General features: G+C 39.8%; 2 protein-coding genes and 1 long non-coding RNA gene across 3 annotated transcripts in view; all 3 read right to left on the reverse strand.

Moving 5' to 3' along the window:
* LOC107563848 (STAM-binding protein-like A) overlaps window positions 1–6,515 on the reverse strand; it is a 10,882-nt gene extending 4,367 nt beyond the window's left edge. The window contains exons 1-8 of the mRNA XM_016248816.1: window positions 6,347–6,515; window positions 5,710–5,947; window positions 5,236–5,311; window positions 5,046–5,141; window positions 4,093–4,450; window positions 3,879–4,003; window positions 2,696–2,699; window positions 797–1,043 (exon numbers count right to left, since the gene is read on the reverse strand). Coding sequence (XP_016104302.1) covers window positions 797–1,043; window positions 2,696–2,699; window positions 3,879–4,003; window positions 4,093–4,450; window positions 5,046–5,141; window positions 5,236–5,311; window positions 5,710–5,915 — 1,112 coding nt within the window. The 5' untranslated portion in view covers window positions 5,916–5,947; window positions 6,347–6,515. The remainder of the gene's footprint in view (window positions 1–796; window positions 1,044–2,695; window positions 2,700–3,878; window positions 4,004–4,092; window positions 4,451–5,045; window positions 5,142–5,235; window positions 5,312–5,709; window positions 5,948–6,346) is intronic.
* Window positions 6,516–7,561: 1,046 nt separating this feature from the next.
* LOC107563841 (uncharacterized) lies at window positions 7,562–8,511 on the reverse strand. The gene is made up of 2 exons (XR_001606149.1): window positions 8,243–8,511; window positions 7,562–7,730 (listed from the first exon to the last, which is right to left on the reverse strand). It is a non-coding gene; the product is annotated as an uncharacterized lncRNA (long non-coding RNA).
* A 905-nt stretch (window positions 8,512–9,416) lies between these two features.
* LOC107563849 (transcription factor 7-like 1-B) overlaps window positions 9,417–13,418 on the reverse strand; it is a 53,706-nt gene continuing 49,704 nt past the window's right edge. Inside the window, exon 12 of the mRNA XM_016248817.1 lies at window positions 9,417–9,474. Coding sequence (XP_016104303.1) covers window positions 9,417–9,474 — 58 coding nt within the window. The remainder of the gene's footprint in view (window positions 9,475–13,418) is intronic.

The raw sequence follows: 13,418 nt of genomic DNA on the forward strand, positions 1-13,418 counted from the left end.
TATATATATATATATATACACACACACTCAATATAGAAATTCTCATGGCTTTTTAGGATTATTGATTTCCATGACTTTTCCAGCTTTAGAAATCCCAGACAATCAACTAGTTTTTAGTCATTTGTGATAACGTTTTTTTGTTTGTTTTGTTTACTCCCAAACAGCAATTTCTCCGAATTTTCTATCCAATAAAATGTTTTAGAACTTGATATAACAAAAAAAAAAAAAGTATATTCAATATAAACTCCACAACTTTTTGAGCTCTAAAAATCATAATCGGTTAGCTTCCTAGTCGTTCCAATAAACCCATTAAAACATGTTAGAGCTTGACATAATTAAACATTTTTGCTATTCAATAAAAAATATAATATGTGACCCTGGATCACAAAAGCAGCAATGTATATTTGTAGCAACAGCCATTTTTAGCTTATTTTAAACCTTGTTTGGTCTTATTTCAATTATTTTAAGTCAACTTGGTAGTGTGCTTGAATCCCGGCCCCCTGATTGAGAAGCACTGTATTGCACAGCAGAAATACAACACCTCAGAGATCATCAACAAGCAAACTATAAACTTATTATCCATGCTGGACCTTACAGTGAGCAAGTGAGGTCTGACTTCAACACTGTTTTGTGTCTATAACACAGTTCGGGCTGAAATCTGTCTGATTCACTAATGAATGATTCAGACACTTTGAAGTTAAGTGTAACTTTGAATTAAGTGTCCAAATAGTTTTTGGGGCCATAGCATCTCACTTGTAACTGTCACTGCTGTCATGTCTCTCACGGCTGGACTTACTCGTTGAATTTGGGAGAGCAGACGATGGCGATGGACTCCGGCAGCATCATCTGGTATGAGCAGTGAGTGTGCAGGTCAACGCTGGACAGGAAGGCCGTCTGAGTGGGGTGAGTCTGTGGGGTGAGTCGGAGAGACTGTGACATCTGAATGACTAATAAGACAACAGTATGCATCCACTGTACTAGGGCTGGGTATCCAGTTTGATACTTTTTAAGACACCGACCGAATTGCCTCAATTCCATAGAGCCTCATAGAGTTCCCAACCCTGGTCCTTGAGGCACCCCAACACTGCACGTATCCTTTCTCTGACACTCCAGTTTCAGGTCTTGGAGTCTCTACTAATGAGATGATGACCTGAATCAGGTGTGTTTGATTAAGGAGACATGCAAAACATGCAGTGTCGGGGTGCCTCCAGGACCAGGGTTGGGAACCACTGCCATAGAGCAGTGGTTCCCAACCACATTCCTGGAGGCCCCCCAACACTGCACATTTACCATGTTTCCTTTATCTGACACACCCATTTCTGGTCTTGGAGTCTCAGCTAATAAGCTGATGATCTGAATCAGGTGTGCTTGATTAAGGAGACATGCAAAATGTGCAGTATTGGGGGGCCTGCAGGAATGTGGTTGGGAACCACTGCCATAGAGAATCGAAAATTTTTCCTGTTATACAGTACCAAATGTCAATACCTAAGGGGTTAATCTTGTGAACGTCAGTGAGTCAGTAAGCGTGCTGCAGGCTTGAAGCTTCAAGTAAAAACACTAGTTTATGCCGGTTCCGCCCAGAGATGTGACTCATACGTGAGGCCTGACCCCCATAGATGTAATGCCGGGTTCAGACTACACAATATTTTTGTCGGTCACGATAGTCACTGTGTCAGATTACACAATTTTGACTCCTAAAATCTTGTTGTGTCGTGGACAAGCAACATGTCAGACTACACGTTGCTTCCCGACCATTCATCAAGAAGGCGGAACTAGCGACTGGCTTCCGAAAACAAGAGTGTAAACATTGCTGAAGCGCTTCCGCTATAGTTCACCAGCATATTTCTTTCTTTGTTCTGTCGTGGTAGTCCCTTGATGACACATCATACAGGCAGGAGTACTGTTGCCACAGCTCCACAAACCTTTCCTCCATCTCATAATTCCACCTAGCAGCACCATCATCTCTCTTTCGTTTCGCCATGTTTGAAACCAGTGTATGAAAGAGCTTCTGTGCTGCTATTGGTCAACGTCACCAATGTGACAGAACTCGTCGTAGACGACAGAAAAAAAATTAAACATGCTAGTCTTTCTGTCGTGAAGCATCACAGACGCGGAATCGGCTGTCGTCCACTATGACACACTACACGTGCTGAAACGATGGAATCTTGCGTCCCGACGCCCATTGTCGTTTACGAATCCCCACGACACCCTACGTCAAGCAAATCGTGGCAAAATCGGGCTAAAATCGTGTAGTCTGAAGCGGGCATTAGGCTACATTTACACTAGTGTGCTTTTATTTTAAAACGGCATTTAAAAATGAAAACGATCCACATTCAAACGGCTGTTTCTACTGCATTTCAGAAAAGATCTCCATCCATGCTACATAAGACAATTTATCAGATTTATACTATGCTTTTACTCACTCTAAAACCACCATCGAGTGTTTGTAATAACCTCCGATTGCGATCTAATGAGGGTTTTGGTCATATAATGTTGCTGAAGCATGCTATTTGTAGCCTTTTATATCAAGCTCATCGCTACACCTGCTTAGCATTTCTCATGTAAACACACTGTATTGTTATGAAAATAGGCAGAATCTCATGAAAATCGCATACTAATCATATACTGCCGTAATCGTGTGTTTATTAGCTTCATGTTTCATCCGTAGAAATGTTTTTCTTAGTTTCTTATGTACAGAACTGAACGCAGAAGGGAATGGACATTTGTCACAGGAGACAGGGCGAAATATGAACCCGTAAAATGATTGACAGATCATGGACTTCAGGACAGTGATCGCAGAAGAGAAATCAGACTGAGACAGCGCTAGAAGCAGCTCACGCTCATCAGTAAATCAGTGGAAAATGAATAGAAGTGATGATTCTGTCTGAGCAATGCGTTTTGAAATGAAAACGTACTAGTGTAAACATAGCCTAAAAGGTGTGGAAACTGAAAACTATTTGAACTTTATTAAAACTATTTGCACTGATTAATTGTGTTGGTTACATTTTGTTCCTTAGTGCTTTTTTGTTCCTTATAAAACCAAAGTTTGAGGTAATGTAATCTTGTTAAAACGGATTTCATAAAACTGGTATTGGAAAAAGTATCGTTCAGGAACTGGTATCGAAGTCAAGGTATCGGTATCGATAGCGAAACGTTTTGCACGAAGCCCAGCCTACACTGTACTGACGGACCTTTAGGGAAATGGCCATTTCAATATGATTATTTCCTAATTGAGCTTTTTTAAAATAATTTTATCATTATTAAATGCTATTGAATATTGAATATCTATATATATATATATATATATATATTTATTTAAAATACAATGTTTAATAAACCAATTTTTAATATTAAAATGATGAGAAATTGGTTTGAATTAATGATTCAATGACATTCATAAATACTTCACTTGTTTCATTTCTGAATGAATCAGTGTTTTTGAACGAATCTCTTGAATGAATGATTCAATGGCAAATAAATTGAAGTCACTTGTCAACACCTGGTGGCTAAACAATGTAATCGACACAGTTATTTGAAGCACCAGTTACTTTCAAAATTGTATTTGCTTTATTTTGATACCTACCATAGACGTCGATGTTTATATCTGAACTATAAACTTTCATCCCAGTATTTCTGTGATAATATGAATAATTGTAATACAGAAATAATACTTTGTGGTTGAAAAGACTGTTTGTGAAGCGGTTTCTTACCTAAACATGGTAACTGCTTTTTGTGTCAGCGGCAGCGCCAACACAGATTTGAATGTTCCAGTATGACTTTTCCCAAAGATTTAATAGACACAGGCGAATCGTTGTCATTTAGAAATGAGATCGTGATCTTTTAACGATTAATTGTGCAGCTCTATCACAAAGTCATACCAGTCTCCCACAGAGTATCCCACAGGTTTCCACTGCTCTTATGGTGTTGTTATTGGCCAATCGCAGAAATTTGCTGCAAAGCTCAGCAGGAACAGCAATCTGACGTAAACCATCAACCAATGTAGCTGAAACACAAAGAACAACTCCGTGACAACCTGATAACACAGAACTAGAGGCTGCTCTACGTCTAGTGTGGTTTGAGATCTAGCCGTACTGGTGTTGCTGAGGTGACCCGGTTTAAGCGAGCGGTCCACAGTCGGGGGTGCAGCCGAGCTGGGAGCTGACGGAGTGCTGTGATTGGCCGAGTGGTACTGTGGACTCTGAGGGGGAGTGGGGGACTCTAGGTAGGGCAAAGGGGGACCCTGGATCCCAGGGATGAGCAGTCCGTCGTCTTGGTGAGGCGCTGGTGTGTTGAACTCGTGCTGACGGTCCTGCTGCCGGATCATCTCCTCAAACCTGCTGAACTGCTCCTGCTCCAGTTGCCTCCGCTGCATGTTCGCCACACGGTGTCTCTCTGCCTCCAGCTCACGCTGCCGAGACAACTCCCGCTCCAGTGCTTGAGCTTCTGCACGCTGGCAGACGACAGAACCACACTCATAAGACTGACCAAGGTGAAAACGCCATGTGCATCTTTAACTTTGAAATGAATTACACCAAACACGTCAGTAATGCATATAGAAAATTACTATTAGACAAATACTATTTTGTAAAAGAAAAAAAGGTAAAAAAAATAAAATTAATAAATAAATAAATTTTTTTGTATTGTGACTCTCAATAGTCTCATTGGATATTCATTAAAGTAATACAGTATGTTTTGTTTAAAAAAAAATCATAAATATTTTTTTATTATTTCATAAGGCAGAGCAACAAATACTACATACATACATATATATGTTCATCATGGTAACTGGGGATTGGGAGGCTCTGGGGATTTTCGTGGTAATAAAAATATATTGTATATCTAGCATTATGGAATTACAATAACATTACTAGAATTTAGGGAAAAACTAATGTCTGAATGTATTACCGTTAAAAGAATTTGGGAAATGTGTTAAATTGTCATGGAAAACATGTGAGAATAAAAAAAAACACATGTTCTTGACAGGTTTCATCAGTTTCGCTTTAAAAAAAATGGATTTTGGCATTTTTTGGAAAAAAATGCCTCACCTTTTTGCTGATAAACTCAGCATATTCTTTCTCATATCTCCTCAGTAAATGCTTCTTCAGCTGCTCTGCTTGAGGAAAGGCGGTCTCCTTTAGCTTCTGTGTGAGGAACAACATCAAAACTGAGGCAACTAACATGGTATAATGATCATTCGAGATTACCGATCTAGCCGAGTTCACTAGACTACGTTACCCTTAAAGTCTCCTTCTTCTCAGGAATACCACACAGCTTATATTCCGGATGCTTGGGGAGCTTTTCGATGAAAAGCCTGGTGGGTTAAAAAGAACCAGAGTTAAACCTGTTGTAAGTAAACTGGACATTACCAATATTACTCACACATAACTGATGACTCCCATTTAAGTTAATGAGATACTCCACCCAGAAATGACCATTCTGTCATTACTTACTCACTCCCATGTTGTTCCCAACGCATTTGACTTTCTTTCTTTTGCGGAAAACACAAAGGAATGCATTCTGAAGAACGTTGGGAACCAAACATTAGAGCCAAAGCATCTTGTGTGTTCCACAGATGCAAGCAAGAAAGTCACACAGGTTTGAAACAACATGAAGGTCAGTAAATGATAAAAAAGAGCCTTTATTTTTTCAGTTGAAGTGTCCCTTTAAAATGCAACAGACTGAGCTAGAGCTGTGTTCAGGCCTTCTTACGTGATGTATTTGTTGTAGAGGACAAAGGCGTGCTCTGTGTTGCCCTCCTCGGCGTACACATGGGCCATGCGGATCACCTCCAAGCCCGAGCGGAAGTATCGGCGGAGGGGCACTGCCTCATTCATCTCCACAGCCATGCCCTTCTTGGTCAAGGCCCGCACCCGTTCATCCGGGGTCAAACTCACATCGGCGTGGTCCAACATCATGCGGCCAGCGTCCTCAGTCTACGCCTCCAACCCTGTGACACAGACAAAACTGCATTTCTCTTGCACTTGTGAATGAAAGAATTTAGTAGATGTACTATGCAACTACATCAACTTAATGAAGACACATTCGTTTACATAGACAAGTCTTAAAGGTACAGTAGCAAACTTCATAAGTGAGTATAATATTAACTACTAAGTAGTGAGCAAGTAATACTATTTACTGTGCTGGACCGAATAAAGTGTTACAGCTTCAAACACTTTTAAAAACTCACTTTACAATATTTTGCATCATATCGCAAAATAACCAACAGCTGGGGCCGCCTTTATTGATTTTCTTTTTTTTTTTAAATATGTGAACTGTTATGGTATGCATGATGATTATTCATGAATATGTGCAGCTAGCTGGCTAATGTTAGATAATGGAGTCTTACCGTGGTAATAATGACAGTCTCTGTCTTTCGGATCACAATCACATGAGCTGGGGAAACTCGTCCATCGCCTTTAACTGTATTTCACGGGAATAAAGGCGAGTGAAACGGCGTTATATGGCTCTGCCTCATCCTTCTCGCTGTAATCTCCTCCAGCACTCACTCACTCACTTCCGCGTTCAGTGTGACGCAAACTAACAGCCGCTCTCAGATCAGTCTGCGCTCACTCTGGTGCAGGGTTGCCAGGTCTTCACAATTAAACCCGCCCAGTGGGGGGTCCTCCGGTAAAAGTCCCGTTCCGGGGGGTAAAATACAAGTGTTTTTGGCGTTGTTACCTTAATACAATTCGCATTCCAGGGGCTAAATATCACGTTATTAGGGTCGTTTCAACCCGCGGCAACAGTGTTAAAAGCAGCCCGTTCCGCGTGAAAACCCCGGACCTGGCAACACAGCGGTGTTAATACAGCCGCTGCTGTTTCACGCTCACACTCACAGTCCGATCGATCAGATTCAAGGTGTGTCAGTTAATATGTGACTGATGAACTTTTTACTGTTTACTTAGTGTCATTAACCCAGGAAGCATTCTTAAATAAATCATTTCTGTTGTTGTTGTTATTAGTAGTAGTAGTAGTAGAATTAATCGACTTGTTGCTGTCGTTAAATAACAACAACAACATATTATGTTACAATGAATGTACTAATAAATGAGAAAATAATGCAAAATATAGACATTTTGATGGCGATCTCAGACTTGTAAGCCACACTGTAGTAAAAGTTACTATTTTATGACAGCAAGTAAGGTCTGTATTGCTGCACTGGATTCAGTTCAGATGTTTTTAATGATCAGATCCGGGTTTTTTTTATCAAATGACAGAATGCAGTTCATTACTAAACTATAGCACTTATTATATTTTAGTTTTTTTTTTTTAATGCTGACATTTAGTGCTCTTCAATTGGCGCGCTTTTTGTTGAGCCCTTCAAAGCTGATTTAGCAGATAAGATGCATTCATACGGTTTAGAACATCTTTAACGTAGGAACAAAAGCTTGCTGCTTCTTTTCTAGTCCACACCTGTAGAAATAACTTCATGTCCCATAAATGTGTGCGATCAGCTTCAAGTGGTACAGCAGCGCTCAGAACAATTCAAAACTCAATCATTCCCAATCTCCCATAAAACATCATTCAAGCAGCCAACATAAACTAATAATATCATGCATATCTTTTTCTTCTGTATTACACAATTTTGCCCAGCAATAAATTGAAAAAAGGAAAAAAAACAAAGAAAACCACGTAACTACCAAAAAAAGGCTCGGTAATTAAATAGAACGAGAGGTTACAGAACCAACGTCTACAGCGAATTTCAATTATGAGTTTGTAACGCTCTAAACCTAAATGAAGATCATCCCAGAAATTTTAGAGCTGCAATAGACATCGTCTTCAACATACCTGACATGCTATGGATGGATGAGAATTCTTTTTGTTGAGCCCTTCAAAGCTGATTTAGCAGATAAGATGCATTCATACGGTTTAGAACATCTTTAACGTAGGAACAAATGCTTGCTGCTTCTTTTCTAGTCCACACCTGTAGAAATAACTTCATGTCCCATAAATGTGTGCGATCAGCTTCAAGTGGTACAGCAGCGCTCAGAACAATTCAAAACTCAATCATTCCCAATCTCCCATAAAACATCATTCAAGCAGCCAACATAAACTAATAATATCATGCATATATTTTTCTTCTGTATTACACAATTTTGCCCAGCAATAAATTGAAAAAAGGAAAAAAAACAAAGAAAACCACGTAACTACCAAAAAAAGGCTTGGTAATTAAATAGAACGAGAGGTTACAGAACCAACGTCTACAGCGAATTTCTAAATGAAGAAACCTAAACCTCTAAACCTAAATGAAGATCATCCCAGAAATTTTAGAGCTGCAATAGACATCGTCTTCAACATACCTGACATGCTATGGATGGATGAGAATTTGTCATCATTAATATCGTTTTGGATGAATTAGTGACAGTTGCTGTGCAGTGTTTATGAGTGGTGATATATGCCTCATTATGGATAATTCAAGTTTCAAAATCAGTTCAAATATTTCGATTCCACCACCGCTGACTCGTCTGACCGGATTTTCTCACTGGAAAACAGAATACAGAACACAATATCATTTCATTTCAAATATAAGACAATTGATTGGTCTATACATTTCCACCGAGGCAGAAACTGTAACAATTTAATAAAGTGGCAATAGATGTTTTCTTTATTAGACGTTTTAAGGGTGTACTCGCACTAGGCACGGTTGCCTTGAACCGAGCCCGGGCGCGATTATCCCCCCTCCCCACTCCCCCGCTGGCCTGCACTCACACTTGCACTAAACTTTCCGGGCCGGAGCACGCTTACGTCATGCATGAGATAACGGAGAAAACCACTTTCGCTAATATTCTGCCGAATAATTAATAATTAATTTATAATTTATGCCGTGCATTGATTTTCACTTGTATGTATCTGAAAATTATTATGGAGACAGCTGAGGTTAATGAAATAATTTGCAGCTTTACTCGCAAACTACATTTCCAGTTCATCAATAAGGTAAGAACCAGAGCCATTATAAACCTAAATATACTTGATTGAATTAAATTTATTGAAAAGTGTAGTGTAGTAGTAGTAATAGAATATGTTTGCGGTCGTAATGATGACAGTAGCGCACACAAAATAGGATCTGTTCCGCGCTCACACTGCATGCGTACCTGCGCCCTGGGCAGGTCAGACTCGCGAGCAGGCGGGATTATGCAAATGTGTTACCCAGTGACGTATACCGGTAACAGGCAAAAGATTCGAAAATATGACGACTCGTTAAGGGTGACTCTTTTGAGAGACAATATCTTTATTTACTTTCGTGATTAACAACTTTGCAGATTGTTTTCATTTAAGGATAGCTACGCTATAAACTGCAAAAGAGATATTTTTCAAAAACCCATATGACCTGCTCTTTAAGCAATGAGAAGGGTTTGGCCTGATGGTGGAAAAGTGGCTATAGTTAGAAAAGCGAAATCAGTGTTGTTCTTATGATTTCAATCACGTACTATATTGCCGTTCCTAATTAGGTTACATTCAACAAAGAGCGAGGAGCTTTTTATTTACTTGCCATAGCCGAGTTTAACTCGCATTTGGGTTAATGATAAATAAAGAGTGTAAATGACAAAGACAAGGAAATGGCTTAAAACATTCGCTTCACAATATTTTTAAAACATTTATTAAAGGGGTCATATGATGCGATTTCAATTTTTCCTTTCTCTTTGGAGTGTTACAAGCTCTTGGTGCATAAAGAAGATCTGTAAAGTTGCAAAGACTAAAGTCTCAAATCCAAAGAGATATTCTTTATAAAAGTTAAGAGTTAACCACACCTACCTAAAACGGCTCGTTCTAACACGCCCCCACATATCTACATCACTATGTGGGAAGATTTGCATAACGCCCAAATGTTCACGCAAAGAAAGAAGGCATAACTTTTATTCTCTCTGTAGTATTGTTGACGCTGCAGCCATGTCCTGAAAACGCTGTGTGCTTGGTTATGAAAGCGAAACTACTTTGTTTGATATCCGCTTCGTCATGCCTGGAGCTGATCTGTGCTGGTCGCTGAGGAAATACATCAACTTTCACCGTGGACAAAGCGGAGTCCAGCCCGCCTCAGCTCACTCTATCCCAGCCTCAGCGCACGCTAAGCCGGGGCTTCCCCTCACGGTAGGCCGCTGTGTTTTTCGTTGCCACTGATGATTCAAATGCGAGTTTTGGGCAGTGTAGAGTAGCGCTTGTTGTTTGTCATTTCTCCGATCACAAATGTAGACAGGGTTTTATGTTTACGCGGCGCGATGCAATTCAACGCGTAAAAAGACAGTATAAGTCATTATAATCAGTAATTATGTCCCCACTGGATGCAACAAATGCCTAGTTTGTGTTTTTTGAACTTTAAACATTTCATTACACCAAATAATGTTTTTTTTGGCAGCATCATATGACCCCTTTAACATTAAGAATATTAGCATTATTTAAAATTCCACATTTTCGCAAAATTTCATGTGGTATAACCAAGTAAAAAGTGACATATAATCATAATAATGACATCTTTTCTTTGAACACCTTGAATATATGTGAGAATACATTTAAGTTTTTAAATATAACTTTTTTTTATCAGTCTTTTTACAAATAATAAAAGTTTTGGGGAGACCTTTTCATTAAAAGGTCACATAATCTGTGTACAAACGGACCCACTAACCTTGCGCTTGTTGTGATTTGCGATATACAGCACAGCCACCAGTATAACAGCACAGACCAGATAGGCAAAGAAGTGGCTGTTCTCTGCATTCTCTGATTGAACATTTTGCTTGCTATCGCCATTCTTTCCTGTTTTGCTGTTAGACGTATCCTGTTCATCTGAAGGTTCACCAGCAGCATGCTCAACAGCACCTTTACCTTCAGCCGTTTCAGTAAACTCTGTAGGGTTCTCAGGTGTGGTCATCCTCTCTACACTCTTGTCATCCTTTTCATCTCCACCTTCTTCAGAAAGTGCAGGGTTACTATTGTTATCAACCTCATTTTGGTCAGCTGTGGCTGGCTTTTCACCTTTTTTACCACTTGGTACATCTCCACCGTCTTTATGCTCCTCTTGACCCGTTTTATCATCTGTTGGGTTTTCTCCACCATCTCCATCTTCTTTATTTTGTTCCTCTGCGGTCGTCTTCTCTTTAACACTACCACCTGCTTTTGGTGCACCTACATCAGGTTTACCAGCGTCATCGTCTTTTTTATTTAGGTCAAGTGTGGGCGGCTTGTCTTCACCAGTTCCTTCATTGTTTGACACATCTGTATCTTTTGTAACAGTTTCCGGGATTGTGTTTTCATTATCTGCTGTATTGGGGTAAGGTAGGGTTTGTTTATTTCCATCTTTTGCAGCATTATTATCGCTATCAGGATTAGCTTTAATAATTTGAGGGGTTTTAACCACTTTATTACTGACAGATGTGGTCGTCTTTTCTTCATTTGGGGTTTCAACCACTGTGCTCACAGGATCATCAATCTTTGATGTGCTGGCGTCATTACTTTTTGGCCCATTTGCTGATGTGATCTGCAAAACAGCCGTATCTTCATCTGTGTCCGGTGGCTTAGGAGGTTCTCCTAGAGCGTTACCTGGCAATGCTTTGGAGCAAACTGGAAAATACCACAAAAATCACAATCAAATCTTGGGCATAACGCACAGTTTAAGCCTATAATATCATCAAAACACCAAATGAAGGAATATCTTTTGAAAGAATAGTATCCCATTTCTCCAGAAGAGCTCCTCAGACTTGCAGAATCAGTGCCAGAGCGCATCTCATTTCTTCTGGTGGCCCCAACACTTTACTAGGACACTTCATGTTGGTTTTCACTTTCATTTTTCATATGTCTGCATATTTGTACTGATTTAGCAAGATAATATCCAGTAAACAGGGAACACACACGCATATGTGGCAACGTGTAAACAAAGGCGACTTGAAGCAGGAAGTCACTCCTATTTAAGTACATTTCTGAAGCAGGAATGTGGTTCATCCACACACTCTTTACCACCTCGGCCCCTGTCACGCATTGTAAAAGTGGGGAAAGCGTCGCACTTTAGCTGAATAATTAGCCAACAACATGTAGAATAATAGTAGAGATTGTCTTTTCATTTCCAAATACAGTGCGCACGAGGGATTTAGATGTAAACACATAATATCGTCCCTCAGCCACACAAACCCCATCTAACAGTATAACTAGAGGAATACAGACTCACCTTGATGCAAGCAGAGGAACACAACGAGCAGCGCTGTTAAGCGAAGCATGGCTTCAGTCAGTGATACAGTGACACATGAGATTGATTCCGGTAACGTTACACTCTTCCGTGTTTACGCACGAGACCGCCGAGGTTTGATGTAACACGCGGACCGGACTCTCTGAGCTGTAACAGAGAATTTAGTATTTATTATTACCCTGCCCAAAAAGACCATAAACATTGCAGATAACATCTGAAGCAACGATTAATTTCCATACACATATCTTAAAAACTAATCCTGGTGCGCTTCAAATCGGGTGATTTAGGTCCAGGTTTCAGCTGTCAGTCAGTCAGTGATGGCGGCTCGAACACTTCCGGTGGCCTCAGCGCCTGACGCAGGCTTTTTTATTTGATTTTTTAAATATAATGCTTTATTATCAACAAGTAGCATGTACAGTGCCATATCTCACTATATAACAGAGGCTAGTGTTTTTATGTTGGTCTCTAGTACCATCTAAACCTTTATAAATTACGTTATATTGTAAATTATGAACAAGAGAACACAATTAAACCACACTGACAAACATAAATATACAGAAAATAACAGTGATGGACATTTTCTTGATAACTGAACATGGCAAATTAGATGAGAAAATAGGCTATCTATCTGATATGAGCGGGAATAAATGTGCTTAAAGGCCGTAGTTCACCCCAAAATTAAAACTGTCATAATTTACTCACCCTAAAGTTGTTCCAAACATGTATGAGTTTCTTTCATCTGTTGAAAACAAAGGAAGATATTTTGAATAATGAATAATAACTAAACAGTTTCAGCTCCACATTGACTTCCATTGGAAGCAGCCATACTATGGAAGTCAATGGGGGCCAACAATTGTCTGGACTTCTAAATTTCTCTTCTTGCTTTTTTTTTTTCAAATTCCTAAACATTATTTGAGATGTGACCAGCTGAGTTTAATTCCATCTCATGAGCTGATATGGAGGTAACTCTAACATTGCGAATGTCCTACTAATTCCAGCTATCTTCCACCAGAGGCCACCAGAGATTTCCCCAAACCTTCAACTGCACAGCCCCTCTCCTGCTGGGGCGCTCTCTTTCAGGATGAAAACCCCCACATCCGCAGCGAGCCACACGCCACTGAGTGCTTCCATGAGTATAACCATGACATGTGCTGGCAGAACAGGGAAGTCTATGGAGCGACTAACAAACGCTGGCCATTGCTTGTCTTTTTGCTTGTTTGCTTTTCTTTTGCTTGTTTTTGTTTTATTT

This window comes from Sinocyclocheilus grahami, unplaced genomic scaffold (assembly GCF_001515645.1).
Source record: "Sinocyclocheilus grahami isolate Dianchi unplaced genomic scaffold, SAMN03320097.WGS_v1.1 scaffold892.1, whole genome shotgun sequence".
NCBI lineage: Eukaryota > Metazoa > Chordata > Actinopteri > Cypriniformes > Cyprinidae > Sinocyclocheilus > Sinocyclocheilus grahami.